The sequence below is a fragment of the Lipotes vexillifer genome, unplaced genomic scaffold, assembly GCF_000442215.2.
Source record: "Lipotes vexillifer unplaced genomic scaffold, Lipotes_vexillifer_v1.1 scaffold1608, whole genome shotgun sequence".
Classification (NCBI taxonomy): domain Eukaryota; kingdom Metazoa; phylum Chordata; class Mammalia; order Artiodactyla; family Lipotidae; genus Lipotes; species Lipotes vexillifer.
Genome location: NW_006774162.1, coordinates 634,886 through 650,669, shown reverse-complemented (window position 1 = coordinate 650,669; position 15,784 = coordinate 634,886). Strand labels below are relative to the sequence as shown.

Genomic DNA, 15,784 nt, shown 5'->3' with positions numbered 1-15,784 from the left:
AAGCAGACTACCTGCACCAGTTCCAAGAACATAAGCGTTGAGGGGGATTAGGCATGGCTGCCAAGCAGGATGGATGTGGGCTCTGAAGGGTGGGGTGGGAGGCTTGTGCAGAGGGACATCCTGTAGAGTTATGGCTCTGGGTGCCCTCTGGCAGAGATAGTTATTTTGGAGACTTGGCTGGCATGGGTGAGAGGGCAGACAGCAGGAGCCTTTGGAGGAACCTGCCTCTGATTGGCCATCTGCCTGACCCATCACTGTCAATGGGTCAGTGTTCTCCCCTGATCCCCTCAGGGATAGGCAGCCTGAGAAATAGGTGGGGCAGATGATGTTATTCCTATTTTACATTTACAGATAAGGAAACTGAAGCTCAGAGAGGTTACTTGCTCAGGGTCACATAGCTAGTATTGATAAAATGGAAGCCAGGTCTCCTGACTCCTGACCCAGCCCTCTTTCAGCACACCGGTGCTGCAGCCATACTGAGGCCCCAGAAAGGCAGGGAGGAGTGAATGGAGGCTGGCTGGTGACTACTTCCCATGGATGAGCCTGAGAGGAGGAATACTCTACAGGTCAATGGGCATCCCAAGCCCAGTTTGAGATGATTGGGGTGGGCAGAGAAACAGAGTTCAACTGCAGGATGCCACATCCGAACAGGGGGACCCCACCCGCCTAGAGACAGGGAACTTCAGAGTCGCAAGGGCTCCCCGGAGTCATCCACTTGCCCCATTCACTTTACACAAGGAAAAGCTGAGGGCCTAAAAGCGGACGTGACCTTGCTCCCTTCTTTCCGAAGGGAAAGGTACCCCTAGAACCACACATTGACTGTCCTACCCCAGGCAGGGAGTGAGGGTGGCAGTTTCAAGGTAGCCCTGGTCCTTTGCGTGTCCCCACGGTGCAGGGGGAGGACAAGGTGTTCCGCCGCGCGCCCTCCTGGAGGAAACGCTTCCGGCCGCGGGACCACCATGGCAACGCCATGCTCAGCGCCTCTGCCGAAACGCTCCCGGTAGGCTTCCGCGTGTCCACCCTGGGGCCATTGCAGCCTCCACCGGCCCCGCCAAAGAAGCTCATGCCTGAAGGTGAGTGGCAGGCTGGTTGGGCATGGCCGCGGCCCAGCAGGACCTAGGTGCCCGGGCGGCGGAGTGGGACGGGCGCTGGCGCTCAGACGAGGCCGAGGCGGGCGCATAGCTCCCGCGCCGGCGCTGCACTAACTAACGGCCGTCGCGGGCAGGCGCGGCCGGGAAGGCCCCATGGGTGAGCTGTGTGCGCACTAACCCGCCGCTCTGTGTTCTCCCGCGGCTGCCGACTCCTCCCAGCCGGGACGGCGGGGGCGCAGAGACTGGAGACCTCCACGGTTCGGACCTACTCCTGCTGACCCCGCCTCCCACCCCGGGTCTGACGGGGCTGTGCCCGTGGCCGGGGTAAGTGGGCCAGGCCCTGGGCACGGGCGCTCTTCGTCCCGCCTTCCGCCCGCACAAGGCCTCCCCGCGCCTGTCCCTGGCCTCCGGCCGGCCGTGCCGCTCCAGACCTGCTCGCGCCCACGGCCCGGCTTGCCCTTTCTGCTTTCTTTGGCCTTGGGCGCTTGGAGCTTGCAAGCACGCCGCAGATACCTTGCAACCCGTCTCTCAGGGACTCACTGCCAGCTCACCGCGCAACACCTGTCTCTTTCTCTCTCTTTTAGCGCACTCTCACTATCTCTACGGACACATGCTCTCCGCCTTCTGGGACTAGCTACAGCCCCCAAGGCCAGCTTCCTTCTGCTTGGTTTCACAGGCTTGGAGAGCCCTTAACCCTCCTGCTCGGTCCCCTTACTCCCACGGCTCCTAGTCTCATATCTCAGAATATACTGTCTACCTCCTAGCCATCCCTCTACCCCAAGTCCAACGTGTGTCCCTTGTAAGGTTCTCTGGGATGTGGCTGGGTTTCCTGGTGTTGTGGAGGCAACCAGGTTGTCCATGCTTGTGGGTCTGCAGGAGGGAGAGGAAGGCAGCCCAAGATGGATGGACTCCACCTTCCCTCTTCTGCATCTAGCTGGTCTGGACTGCAAACTCCACCAGAGACCAGGACACAGCGTCAAGGGCTGGGGATGGCCTTTCCAAGAAAATGGCATTTCAGACTGCCTTGCTTGGGTTATTTGGCTTTCTGGTTTCTGTCCACCTCTGGGTTGTACTAGATGGTCTACATCTGCTCTTGGCACCTTCGCCATTACCCCTCCCCTGACTCATCTGCATAGCTGCAGCTCCTGCCTCACCTCCAGGACCTCCTTGGGGGCTGGGAAGGGCTGTAGAGGCCCCATTCTTCCTCAGGATGATGAACCTGGGAAGAGGGAAGGCTAAGGTGGAGATTCTAGGCCCTGGTTTAAGTTGAATCCCAAACACCAAGCATAAGGATGGGGAAACTCAGCCCTCCTGCCCAGTGAGAGGGTCAGGCAGGTCAGCTAGAGGGAGAGCCAATGGCCTGTGGTAGCCTTAAGATGGCAGCGGGAATGCCTCCTGCCCCAGCTGTAGGATAGAGCTGCTGCTGGGCTGGGGGGAGAGGGAACTGTGTGGATCTTGGCTCTGGGTCAAGCTAACCTTGCACTGCCAGCTATGCTCCCAGTATTCCTTCCCTTTCTGTCCCCCTCTGCACCTCTTCTTTGATAATCCCAACCCCATAAGAATATACCTAGTGGGTGGATTGAATATATACATTGACCTTAAAGTCTGGTTTGGGAAAAAGGTAATCTGAGGCTTCCTTCCTCTGATCTCCTAGGAAGAAAATAAAGCTTCCCCTGTAGTGAATCATGTCCTAGGTCCAGGAAATCCAGTGTTGGTGAAGACTGTCATTCTCCTGCTTGTCCCCAAACCACTACCCCCTTGTTCAGGGCTCTTTTGGTGTGCAGGGATTGCTTCGTCCAGAAATTCCTGAGACCTGCCCAGTATCAGTTGCTTTCCCCAGTAGCACGGCAGCATCCAGGGCTGAGGGATACAGGTCCCGCTTTGGTAGGAATGTTATTTCCAAGAAATCCCTCTTCTTAACCCATGTACTCATCCTGCCAAGGTGCCTGGAAGTGTTTGGGACCCAAGTTCAGGTTGAGCTGATAGAACTTAAGGTTTCATCCAAGTGAAAGGAGAGGAAAAGTGCCTGAAGCATGTTTCCTGGAGAGGAACCAGTGAAGTGCCACCCTGCAGGTGGCTGAGCAGCTGGTTTGCAAGCTGATGACTTGGATTCTGAGTGGTGGCTAGGCTAGCAGGTGGGTGATGGGTCAGAGCACCCTGTCCAGAAGGAGTGCTGGAGCCTGGGGCAGTACCAGGCTTACAGGTTTCTGCTGCTTTTCAGTAGAGGAGAGGTCCACCAGTGGTGGGGCTGGGTGGGCTCCCATGGGTATGGGCAAGGCATCCAACTTCCCTTGCTCTCCCTCATTGTTCCCTGCCCTTCCTGTCTGTCAGGCCACTGGGAATGGAGCTGGACGAGTTCTTGAGCAGAAAATAAGTTGGATGGAGAGAAAGAGCTCCTATCCCTGGGTAATGGATGTTGAGATTATGGAGAAACCCCAGATTCCTAAGATTGGTGAAGTTGGAGACCACAAGGCCATCTGACTCCTTCAGGGAACTCTGATAGGCTAGCATAGTGGGAAATTCAGCCCCAGCCTCTCCTCTACAACTCAACCCTATCTTAATTAGTCATGTCATAAGGCAGCAGCTGGCAGGACCCAGGTCTGTTCGGGGCATCTTGGGATTATTGCCGGGAGGTGATGCATACAGTGATGGAAGGCTCCTGTCTTGGTGTATCCCTTGCCTCACAGTCAATATACTTTTTATTTGGGGAGTCACTTGTGACCCATACCCCCTCACCAGCCTCCTGTATCTTTTCAGGTCCCTTCTCAGTACCGTACTGCTGACACAGTGCATCAGGAATGGGTGTATGGGTGTGTATGAGTTTGAGTATGTGTGTGTGTGTGTGTGTGTGTGTGTGTGTACATACCAATAAATAACGTGGTTTTGAGACAACATACGTATGGCTTTGGTCGTTTTTTTTTTTTAACTTTGAGCTTACCTGATACATCTAGCTTATTCCACAGTCCTAAGGGTCGCTGTAATCTGGAAAGTAAATATCAGAGTTTTTTAAACTTGTGGTCAGTAACCTTCTGTTTACTTACATAACCATGGGTTGATAGGTTAATGTTTGAGCTACTTGTGCCAAGGGAGTATAGGAAAAGGAGTGAGGAGTCCTGACTGCTGGGATTGATTTATTTCTTTTTCTTCCTCTGTACACACCTGCTTCACTATCCTCATAGACTTTCATACTGATGCAAGAGTTACTGAAGCTAAACACCCATTAGTCATATCACGCTGCTGTTCGCTTTTGTAGCAGCTCCCCACCACTGAGGTCCAACTCCTCGGTGTAGGACAAGAGGCCATCATGACTTGTTCCAGTGCCCTCTCCTCCCAACAGTCTTGAGTCCACCTAACTCAGAAATGTTGTGTCTACCCAGGCCCATCACCAGAAGGCAGCACAGAATACTTCTTCCCTTGCCTTTGCAGCTGTGAACCTTCCAGACCCACTTCAAGCATCACCTGGGAGGCATTGCCTGCCTCTCCTCAGAAGAATTAGATAACCAGCAACCTTTTGCGCCCCTGGCACTCTGTGCACACTGTGATGCTGCCCAGCCATTATCCTCTCTTTGTCTGTTTCCCACTGGGCTGTGGGGAAGCTCCTTTAGGGTTAGGTATATACTTGAATGAATAAATGAACCAACTTTATCTCAGAGGGTTTTTATAAGGATTATTATTAAATAAAGCTAAAAATTATTGAGAACTGTTGTGTGCCAGGCACTGTTCTAAGCATGCTAAAGGTATTGGCCCGTTAAATCCTCCCAACCCTGTGATGTATCATCATCACCATTTTGCAGAACAGGAAATTCTAAAGCTGAGACCATGCAGCTGGTAAGATAGATGTGCAGATGTTTGTTAAAACTTCTGGCCCAGTTCCAGGAGTGCTTAACAGATATTACTTGCTTCTCTTTTAAGTGAGCCCAAGACCTTACACTGAAGTTCAGCCTCTCTCAGCTCCCTTTCTCAAACTCTTACATCTGTACCACTCATGCGGTACTTGGCTCCTGTGATTTTCATGGAGCCTTGTTTCTTCTGTTCAGCTGAATGGTGAACTCCCTGAGGGCAGCATAATCCACCATCCAGCCTTGTATCCTCTCCAAGGCTAACTGACCCACTGATGATACAGGATGGCAGAGTCCGTGGGCACAGATGGCAGGATGGGAGTAAGACAAGGCAACTTGTGACTCAGGGAGGCCAAACAGGCAAGGGAAGATGCTGGCCTAGTGCCTACAAGCCTCTGGGGGTCCCCTCCCACCCTCTCAATGATCAAAGGTAGAGTTGACCAGCCTTGGTGGCCAGCTGGCTACAGGAGTGAGATCTGAAGGATACCAGGAAAACTAGTTTCCCAGAGTTGCCATCTACTGGGGTGGGGAATGTAGAGGGAACAGGCTTATGTGAAAATGTGAGCTTGATGTTGGACATGCTGCATTTGAGATGAGACCCCAACATCATGTTTCTGTCAGCATTTGTAAAAAAGAAAGAAGACTCTAGGTTTCTTTCCTAGAACACTTTCCTTTGCCTTCCTTAGGAATGGTCCCAGCAGAGTGAGAGGCAGAGAATCTGGATCAGGTGGTTGCCTGTGGCTGAGCAGTGAGGGACAGCCAGAATCGCTGTGGGGTTTGGGGATCCCATTTGGGCCTAGGTGGTGCCTCCTTAGCCAAGATCCTAGCCCAATTCACAGCCTTCAGTTCTTCCTGAGCTTTAGCTCACCTCCAGGCATCTCTGCCCTAGCCTGGAGCCCAGAAACCAGGAATTCAGACAAGTCCAGGGGACGTGACATGGTGGGTCTTATCCAAGAAACAGATACCTGAGCTGAGGGGGCTCCTCTTCTCTCACCCTCCATTTTACCCCCTTTACCTCCCTCTCCAGTTGGTCCAACCTCCTACTATTATACCTGCAACACTTAAAAAGGTTTTTCAGTCTGCCAAATAGGTTACTTTGAGAAGTTAGATACCTAAGGATGTTTATTGGAGTGCAGCAAATAGTACTTTAAGCATTCTGCAATTCACACTAATTATCTAAACACTCCAAGAATTTCCTCTCTACACACTGACAATTGGTATGTCAATTTCAAATCTTATCTTTTTATTCTAGCAGATTCTCTAAAGTCCATTATTAGGCAACATTTGTTTAACTTTGATTTATTGCATGTGCTTCCACGGGAGACCAGATGTAAGCTAATTTCCCCAAAGAACTATCACTCATTACTCATTCTTTGGAGTCTTATCTGTAATTCAGTTGTGCAGGTCAAGCATTTGTTAATTTAAGAAAGTCCCTGTGCTTTGATGACACATGTTTCTTCTGTGACAATAATGAGTGAGGCTGGGCTCCAGTTTGGCAAAGTTTGCCATTCACACATGTGAAGTTCCAGCAAATTGTTTCTTCCTGGTGGGAGGCTTAAGGACTGAAAGACTGAAAAAGAAAGAAGCAGACAATGACTACACCTGACAATGGTCAGGAACAATCGTCCTTAATAGCTATTGCTTAGAACTGTTCATTCGTAACAGATTATGAATATGAACCTCAGATTCCAATTGACATGATAACTGAAGAGGAATAAACTTAAAAAATATATCCAGCAACCCGAGAGCCTATCAGTTCCTTAGGAGAGATGAGTGCCTTTCTCTTGGCCAGACCAAGCCCACAGTAAGAAGGAGGGCAACTGAAGGCAGCAGACTTGTATCTACCCTAGGAGCTTGGGAGGTACCAGGGGCAGAGGAAATGAACCCGAGGGGAGAAGATCCCCCTTGAATGGGTAGTTCAGTATTATTGGTGCATAATAAGGGAGTGAGTATAGATTGGAGAGCCAAGGTGTTGCACCCACACATGTTACTCTCCTCATCTCCAAGGGCAGTGAGCCAGGGAGAGCTAAGAGTTGTGGCAGTGACCTAGGTATTCCTCTTCAGCCTTTCCGAGAAGGTAAAACTGTGTCAACTGAAGAAAAACTTACAACCTAAAAGTTGCAAGATATGTTTTACTCAGGGAACTTACTGAGGACTATAGCCCAGGAGACAGCCTCTCAGATAGCTCTGAGGAACCGTTCTGAAGAGTTAAGGGAGGAGCCAGGATATATTGGAGTTTTTGCTGAAAAAAAAATGTAGTCAGATGTCAAAGATTACTGCTAATCACAAAAAACAGGCATATCAAATTAATGATTTTAGTGCTTTTCTATGTATGGGAAGATGCAAGAGTCCAGGCTCATTGAAATTGTTCCTTAGGTATGCATCTTAACAATCTAGGGCCAGTATCCGAAGCACATAATGCCTCCTGTTTTTTCTCCATCCTGGATTCCCCTCAGGGAGTACCTTGCCACTACAGTGGATGATATGATGGCAGGCAACGTTTGTTGTTTACTGGGATGGCAGGCAACATTCCCTGTCCACAGCTGTAAACACAATGACATAAACCCAAGAAGAGAATCCCACAAACGGGGACAGATTAGGCCAGTTTATGATTCCCAACAGGCCCAGCCCTGACTGGTGGTTTGGGATGAGAATGCCCTGCGGCGGAGCTCTCCCTTCTGCACCCTCACCTGAGTTCTGTGAGCCTACTTCACCTTTTGCTTAAATGGAGTTTCTGGAGAAACCTCTGGGAGCAGTGTGTTGACTCCCCGCTCCAGGAGCAAATCAAGAGGACAGGTGTGGTAGAGACGGCCCAGCTGAGCCCAGAGCAAGTGCAGAATGGGTATCAGGGCCTGGTTGATAAAACTGGGTTAAGTGTTTTATAAAGGGCCCTGAGGAATTGAATGCAGGATGGAATGTACCACACTCTGAATCCCCTGGCTTCTGTAATGATTCTGAAACTTATAAGTTGCAATAAATCAGACACACTTAGCGTGAAGCAGTTGGAATTAATAAAGGTTTTAGTCCATTCAAATTCTAGATCCTGATGCCTTCTCAGTTAATATTATGCGATCTCTATCCAAATTCTTTCTCCCCAATTCTTCACCCACCTTCTCCCCCTCAGGAAGCCAGTCTTTGGAAGATAGCATCCCATATGAAGAGAGCCCCAGCTTTGTTTCCTTTGTAAACCCCTTCCCCTACCCCCAGCAGAATTGCCTTCATTCTCTGAGCTGTAGACAGGGACCAGAATCTCTTGCAGCCTGAAGGAATGGAAGGGTGTGGTGAGGGGACATGCTAGTTGGCCTGGAAGAAAGTGATAGTGCCTGACCCTAATCACCCTGATTGAATTACCTCCCACTTCCTCACAGGACTCCTGCTAATGTGGCACCAGAGGAGAGGCAGGGATTAGAGAGGGGAAACCCACAAATTTCAGCTCTACACCCCTGTCTGCTGGCTGTGGTCTGAGTGCTAGGCATGCTCAGTTAATTGGAAGGGAATGGACCTATTGGGATATAAGATGGAGTGTAGTAGACTGTGAACAGTGCCTATGAATTAGAGTGCAACAGAATGCTCAATAGAATTTCCTGCATGTCCCACAAGGATTTCTGTAGAATCTTGTCTTCGCCCAGCCAATGGGCCAGACCTGGCTTCCTTTGTAATGGTAAAAAGAGCAGGGATCCCAGCGCCTAGTGACCACCAGCAACATGGTGCCTCTGATGCTTTTGGAGCCCCATCTGCTCCACAAGCCCTGGCCCTGCCACGTGTCTGGACCACTGAGGTGGGAGAGGCTATAGCGTTAGTCATCTCCTCCCTCTATATCATCACAGACACTCTTCTAGCACCCAGTCTTTATTCATTTTTTAAAAAAGAAATCCAAATAAGTTAGCAAAAAAAAGAAAAAAAATATACAAAACAATGGCAAAACCACACGATGCTTAGTTAACAAAATAAATCACCCCAGGAGTCCCTGCCCACCCCCCACCCCCACCTGTCCCTGGCAACTTCAGCACAGAGACCTTGGTCAGATGGCAGCTTTACAAACAACACACAAAACAAAACAAAACATAAAACCATTGGAAGGTTCCCAGCATTCACTGCAAAAGCTTGGCCCCCCAGTGACTTGGGAACAGAGGATTGTTCCTCTCCCTACTCTCAATTCAGGGCAGGCCCAGCCTAACCCTGGCATAGGAAGAGACAACAACAGGAGATGTACGTAGTCTGTCCTGGTCAGGACACTGTCTTCGTCTCTCAAAGTGTATCTTTTCAGGGGGTGGAATTGGAGGCTGCATTATGATCAAAGGGACGCTCCTGAGTTGCCCCCTGAGCCAGGGGGCTTACACAAGGGGGCACTCCGGTCCCCTGCTTTATCTCCCTGGAAACAGAACTGCTCTCTGCTCTAAGGAGTTAGCTAAATGAGAGCATCCATTCCCTCTCTGGGTGGTGGGTTAACCTTATATGGATGAGGAGGGGGATAGTCTGGCATTTGGCAGCCCCAAGGCTGGCTTCCTGGCATCAGGACAGCCTGGCTTAGGAGAGCCCTGCTGCAGAAGTGGTGGCATCTGTGGCCAGCTTGGGGGGCTCTCATGGTTGCCCATTTTGGCAGACAATCTCAATTGGGCATGGTTTCATCTGGGAAGGCCACAGCGACATCCTCCACTGTGATGCTGTCCACGATGGAGGTGAGGGAGTGCAGATTGTGGACATCCGTAGGGTCAGCTGTGAGCAGATGATCTGTAAGGAGAAGGGAGGAAGATGTTACCTGGGTGATAAAAGTGTCTTAAGACCCAAGACAGGGGCTGAGCCCTTTGGAGTGGCACAGATTTTCCCGGACAGATGGGTGAGAAAAGCTCAGGGTCCTACTCCCCAGCCCATGCCTTTCCTAGTGCTATGTGCACGTGTGTGTGTGTATGTGTGTGTGAACGCCACTGTGTCCTCTCTGATATCCCCTGGTGGGGTTGGAATTCGGAAGCAGTTATTCTGAAGTGGAGCCAGAATGGTGTATCCTGGGAGACTAGAACTGCCCTTTGCTGGCCCAGTTTTGCAGCACTGACTCAGCAATTCCCAGGGACCCTTGGGGCAGGGACATTGTCCTCTCCGTGGGGAAGGTCATCTACCAGGCACCAACTGAGGAGTTGCAGGAGGCCTAGACAGCTCCTTAGCTGGTCAAGGCTTCAGGGAGGCACATGGCCTTCTAGCCCACCATTTGGGGCCCTGGGTTCAAAAGGTCCCTAGAGAGGCCAAGGGAAGAGGACTAGAGCAGGGAGTAAGATAAGAGGGGAGAACTGGGCTTAGAGATAGCCTGTGGGGTTTGAGTCAAAGTAACCAGGGTCCTGGTCTCACTTACCCCCTGGGTTGGGGCCAAACTCCAGTGCACTGCCCCACTCTGGACTGCAGGAGGCACTATGGGAGCTGCATTCACTGGGCACCTGCAAGACAGGGCAAAGGCCCAAGGTCAGGGCACCGCCATTCTTGGTGGTGTCTCTTCGTCCAGTCCCAATGGGCAGAAGTACCTGTGGTGGGGTTGGAGGGTGGGCCACAAGCTGCAGCCCTCCAGCCTGGCCCACCCCCTGTTCCAGAATCTTCTAAATCACCTCCCTTCATGCCTTTCTCTGGCCACAGAGCCCCTGCTTCAGGGCCATTCCTAGCATCCATCCTGCGTGGTGATTCTGCCCTCATAGGACACCCAGCCTAAGGGGGTCTGTGGTTTTCTTGACCCTGGGATAAGGGTGAAGGGCCACTTTTGTGCAGGCCTGTTGGGGTTCCATGAGAGAGACTGAGTGGGTTTGCTCTATGCTCAGCCATACCCAGGAGGGGGTCGGGTGAGGGGCAAAGCTGTCTTCTCAGGTACACTTGGCCTTGACTTTTAGGCCCTGTCTTCCCCCTCATCCAGCTGACTTTGGACTTGCTCCTGGATCCCTCCTTCAGTCCCGTTCCACCCCCCTCCACATGCTTCTTCTCCCCACTGCCTTTATCTTGTCTGGAAAGGACACAGAGACACAGGAGGGCAGTTGGGCAGCCTAGCTGTAACAAAGGAAGGCATCCTGCAGCCTCCTAAGACCCTGTCTGGCTCCTGCTCTAGCCATCTGACTGAGCCCCACCGCGGGGTCCTCCAAGGCTGTCCAGGTGCCTGCTGCCCCCCTTCCCCCTGGGGCAGGTGGGTGGGATGGCCACTTACCCCTGGTTGGGGTCCGCCCCCACCTCGGTAGCGGAGATCGCGCTCCTCCTGGTTGAGGGAGCTGAGCAGGGCCTGCAGGCGCTCGATGTACTGGATGGCACTGCGCAGGATCTCCACCTTGGGCAGCCGCTGGTTGGGGTTGAGCAGGGTGCTCCTCTTCAGGGCCTCAAAGGCCTCATTCACCTTCTTGAGCCTGCGCTTCTCCCTCAGCGTGGCCGCCCGCCGCCGGTCCACAGACACCGACTTCCTCTTGCACACCTTACACGCCCACGGCAGGCACTGGCCTGGGCAGTGCTCGGGGGTCCCTAGCCCCTTGTCTTCGAGGGGCACTCGGGCCTCAGGGCTCAGGCTGAGCTCAGTCCGCTCATAGCCCGGTGGCTCAAAGCCCTGGAGGTGGACGGGCAGGTAGTTTTCCCCGTCATAGAAGTGGGGTTCCTGGTAGAAGTAGGGGGATGTCTCATACAGCTCCATGGGGTCAGAAAAGACTTGTTCCTGCCACCAGCCCCCAAGCTCCTGCAGCCCCTCACGCCAACTGCTGGGTGCCATTTAAACCCTCCCCGCTGGCATGGAACCAGAGATAAATATAGCCAACGCCACAGAAACCTGAGCCCCCCTCTAAGCTGTTGCTGCACATCAAGACGTTTACAGTGGATTAGATGTGATTCCCCTTCCCTCTCCCCCTGCGCACCCCCACCCCTGCCCCCAGCCAGCCTACCCCCATCCGGCTCTAGTGCACGGGTAGGGAGGCCATAGGGTGTAATTTGACTAGTTTTCATTTCTCAACAGCCTCCATGGGGGCTGGGGAGGTGGGGGAGGACACACATTCTCCTCTCATCTGCTCCTTTCAATTACTCCTAGCTGGGCGGCCTGCCTGCTTCTAGTCCCAAAGAGGCGGGATAGGGGTGGAGGGAGGAGTAAGGAAGGGGTAGGTTTAGGCTGGAAGGGGCCTCAAGAAGTCAACTTATTCATCCCCCTGCTTCCTCACAACACCTTACCCAGACTATATCAGTCAGATGAAACTCTGAGAAAGATTCCCCTCCCAGAGGGTGAGAGTGCTTTAAATTTGGGGCATGTATTGATACTCAGTGTCCGAGGTAACAAGGATTGGCAGATGGATTCAACTTCTGGGTTTTCAAAGAAGCTTTGACATCATATGTCGCTTAAGTCTCATGTGATTGGGGATAAATTGAGGCAAAAGGAATTTTTTGGTCTTATTTTTCTTTTTTGGTATGTGTCAGTGGAAGTTTTCTCTTTAATACAGCTGGCCAGGGTAAGAGCAGAGATTAGAACTTTACAGTCTACACATCTCCACCTTCCCCACAGAGGCAAGGTCAAGATCTATTAAGCCCTCTGTCTCCTCCCTTTCTCACTCTGAATCATTTATCTGTCCTCCTATGTCACCTCTTCAACTTTGTTTCCTGCCCCATTTAGACACCAGGATTTTCCCGGCTCCTTACTGTGGGTGGAGTAGAAAGGAGAGAAAGCAGAGACCTTCAAACTCAGTTTAAATATGCCCTCTCCTTGACCACTTGGCTTGGTTGTTCTGGTCTTCCCTTCTGAGCCATCAGCTTTATATATATCATGCAGATCTCAAATATCAGGTGGAGGAGGGACTACTTAATCTTCAGGCTTCTTCGTCCACGGACATCTCTCAGCAGAAGATTTGGGGTCTGAGAGGACAGTGGTCCCAATATAGTAGGGGTGCCTCAGAAATCAGCAGTGAACAAGGCTCAATCTTGGGACTGAAGGATTACAGGGATGCTCAAGGCAGGGTCTCTACCCTTGAGGACCTTACCATCTAGTAGACCCTGCTGGTCACCTGGTTCTACCCAACCCCTGATGCCCGAATCCCCTTCCCAGGTGGCCATTGTCCAACATCTGTTGTCCTCACAAGGCAGCCCATTCCACTGATGTGCAGGGAGGCCTTCTGGGTTTTGAACTGCAATATGCTCCCTCTACTGTCTTCTATCCTGTGGTCCCAGTTTTTTCCCTAGGACACTCTGGACTAAGTCTGATTCCTCTTCCTAAGACAGATGAGGCTGATGTTATAAGTTCCAAGCAGTGGCAAGGATAACAAGAAGAAGAGGAACTGTGCTAGGGACTCAGGGAAGACTTCACAGAGAAGGTGAGATCTGAATGGAGCTTGAAAAACCCAGCTTTCCTCCGTCTCATTGTCTGTGATGAGGAGCCAGGAAAATGCTGGTGTCCTTTTGGGGTAAGGAACAGAGATGAGGAGGGGACATAACTAGACAATTTTTTAAAAAAAACCCAAGCATTTTGAGGGGGAGCAGCAAGGTCTTCATTTGGTTTTTGGCCTTACCACTGTGATACAAAGTGGCAGCCTGGGGGCTGTGGGTTGTAAACCTTGCTTTGACTCAGACCAGATAGGCTGAAGAAGAATCTCTATTTCTAACATACATCTCATCAAGAAAAGAAAAAATAAAAGAAAACCCTTGTCTCAGTTTACACTCTAATCCTCTGAGCGCTGAGAAAAAAAGTGATGTTGAAGTTACTATAGAAACCCAGAAATTGCATTATTTTGTCCTTTTGGGATCCAGTCTGCCTCACCCCTAAACAATGTGCCCACATCCTCTAAAAATGGAAGCAGGAGAACTGGGCTTGTTCTGTGATTATTTCTAGGATCTTACTCTCTAGTTGATGAGTGTGGACACTGTGTGAATGTTAAATTACAATGCAGGAGAGAGCTATTTTAATTCAGCAGTAAACATGGGGGCCACGACCAATTTGTAAATGAGTGGGTTCATCAAATGAGTGTTGAAGTTTACAGAAAATCAAAATCACCGAAGGCTGGAAGGGGAGGAGAGCCCTGGGCTGGGTCTTGGAGAAAAGGTAGGATTTGGATGAGAAGAGGAGAGGAGGGTGAAGGGAGCATTGGGTAGATGGGTTTGTATGGAACTCAGGGTTCAGGTAAGTGGATGATTGGACAAGCCTGCAAAAGACGAGAGGAGGCCCACCTAGGCAGAATGGAAGGACTTGAAATCTGAGGCAAGGAGATGGCACAGAAGACCATGACAATGACCCAGGAGTGAAGTGCTGAAGACCTGAACAAGCCACTCAGAGGCAAGGGGATGGATTCAACTGGGAGAGGATGTATGTTTCAGCTGGTAAAGGGATGGTACATGTGTATTATAGGGGAGTAGTTGTTGTATTGATGAAAGGGCACCTGGCACATGGAAACACCTCCAAAACATTAGTCCCCTTACTTGCTTTGTCCCCTTCTCCACTCCTGGCCTCTCCCTCAGGCTATTTCCCTAGCTGTCTTCATTGCCTCTAGGGGACCAAAACAGCAGGGAAAACCTGGCCCCACCCCACGTGTGTATATATTTATTCATTCAAGGAACAGGTATTGTGCACCTTGTGCTGGGTGTGAGAGTCACTGATGTGAATAAGATGTGGTCTTTCTGTCTGCCAGGTACTCACAGTTGAGTGAGGAAGATGATTATACAAAGTAGGTGATAATAGAGTAGGCTAGAAAAAGTGCTACTATAATCCAGAGAAGGAATTTATTCATTTATCCTTTCTCTGCTCAACTCAATTTCCTGAGAGCCCAGTCTCTATTATTCCCCGGGCATGACTGGACATAGGCAAGAGCAGCAAATAAGATCAGTCCCTGCCCTCAGTCTGGGTGTGAGATTGTCCTTAGATCTGTGTGATGTTTGCCTCTGACCAAATGTGAGGGCAGGACTGGGAGGTTAGGGGTGACCTTGTGTGTCTAGGTTTCAATGAATCCCTGTCTGTGGATGTGTTTGTGTATGTCTGTCTAAGTAAGTGGCTTGGGGACTATGTTAAGTCCCAGCTGTGAGGCACAGACCCTTCCAGGACTGAGAAGATAGGGTGGCCCAGGTGTCTCTCACCTCAGAACCCTAATGGAGCAATTGACCCTTTTCTCTCCTTGTTCCTCTCTTAGAACTGAGCTGAGGAAAAGCTGCCCCTAGAGGCTCCCCCTGCATATTCCTCCACCCCATGAAAACTGCCCTCTGATGGATGGGAACACATTGGTGCCAAGCACAGAACAGCCTTTGTGCTCTGCCACCAGTGGTGATCCATCAGCTCTAACTTGACAGCAGGGCGTCAGGCCTTAATCCTCACCCCTGCTGGCTTGGGCACTCAGGGCCCCCTGCTCTGACTGTAGCCTCCTCCTCCAGCAGTCCTGCTTCCTCCAGAGGAAGCCCTTATCCCTGGCTGGGGCTCCAGGGCCAGGTTGTTTGTGCCCCACCCTGACTGTCTCAACTGGATTCTGTCTATTTGCATGCTGGGCTGATCTCATTTGCATGGTAGTGCTTGGATTTCAAAATGCTCAGCGATCCCCTTCACCCGCTCCTGACTCTATCCTTCCACATCTGCTGCATACCCAGTCCCAACCCTCCGACTCCCAGCATCTTCCAGTACCTACTGACTTCACAGGGGGGCTGACCTGGGCTGCTAGTTTACTTGACTCACATCAAAGCAAGTTTCCCATCCCAGAGTCTCACGTGCCTAGGTATAGAGGATCAAGGAGAAGGCTCTGGAAGAATGGGAGCCTCTGGCTTCTCCAAACAGGCCCCACATTGTGTTTGCCTAGGCTAGTTATCTGGTATTATGGATGAGGACCAGGTGGGAGGTGGGTGGCGGGAATGCATGTAAATTTCAATAGGACCTAGATGCAAGAACACGTCGTG

General features: G+C 51.2%; 2 protein-coding genes across 2 annotated transcripts in view; one reads left to right on the top strand and one right to left on the bottom strand.

Annotated features, from left to right (window-relative positions):
• PPFIA4 (PPFI scaffold protein A4) overlaps nt 1-1,369 on the top strand; it is a 33,583-nt gene extending 32,214 nt beyond the window's left edge. Inside the window, exons 28-29 of the mRNA XM_007448999.1 lie at nt 896-1,073; nt 1,311-1,369. Coding sequence (XP_007449061.1) covers nt 896-1,073; nt 1,311-1,369 — 237 coding nt within the window. The remainder of the gene's footprint in view (nt 1-895; nt 1,074-1,310) is intronic.
• A 7,394-nt stretch (nt 1,370-8,763) lies between these two features.
• On the bottom strand, nt 8,764-11,647 carry MYOG (myogenin). The gene is made up of 3 exons (XM_007448998.1): nt 11,106-11,647; nt 10,275-10,356; nt 8,764-9,661 (listed from the first exon to the last, which is right to left on the bottom strand). Exons 1-3 carry the CDS (start codon nt 11,574-11,576, stop codon nt 9,540-9,542), a joined length of 675 nt encoding a protein of 224 aa, XP_007449060.1. The 5' UTR covers nt 11,577-11,647; the 3' UTR covers nt 8,764-9,539.
• Nucleotides 11,648-15,784: the final 4,137 nt, after the last annotated feature.

What these genes read in the sequence shown, in the direction of transcription:
- MYOG (XM_007448998.1), bottom strand. Translation starts at nt 11,576, where the DNA reads ATGGAGCTGTATGAGACATCCCCCTACTTCTACCAGGAACCCCACTTC. An exon ending in GGGGCGGACCCCAACCAGGG is followed by an intron (nt 10,357 to 11,105) that starts GTAAGTGGCCAT and finishes CCTGTCTTGCAG; the next exon opens with GTGCCCAGTGAATGCAGCTC. An exon ending in GTTTGGCCCCAACCCAGGGG is followed by an intron (nt 9,662 to 10,274) that starts GTAAGTGAGACC and finishes TTCTCCTTACAG; the next exon opens with ATCATCTGCTCACAGCTGAC.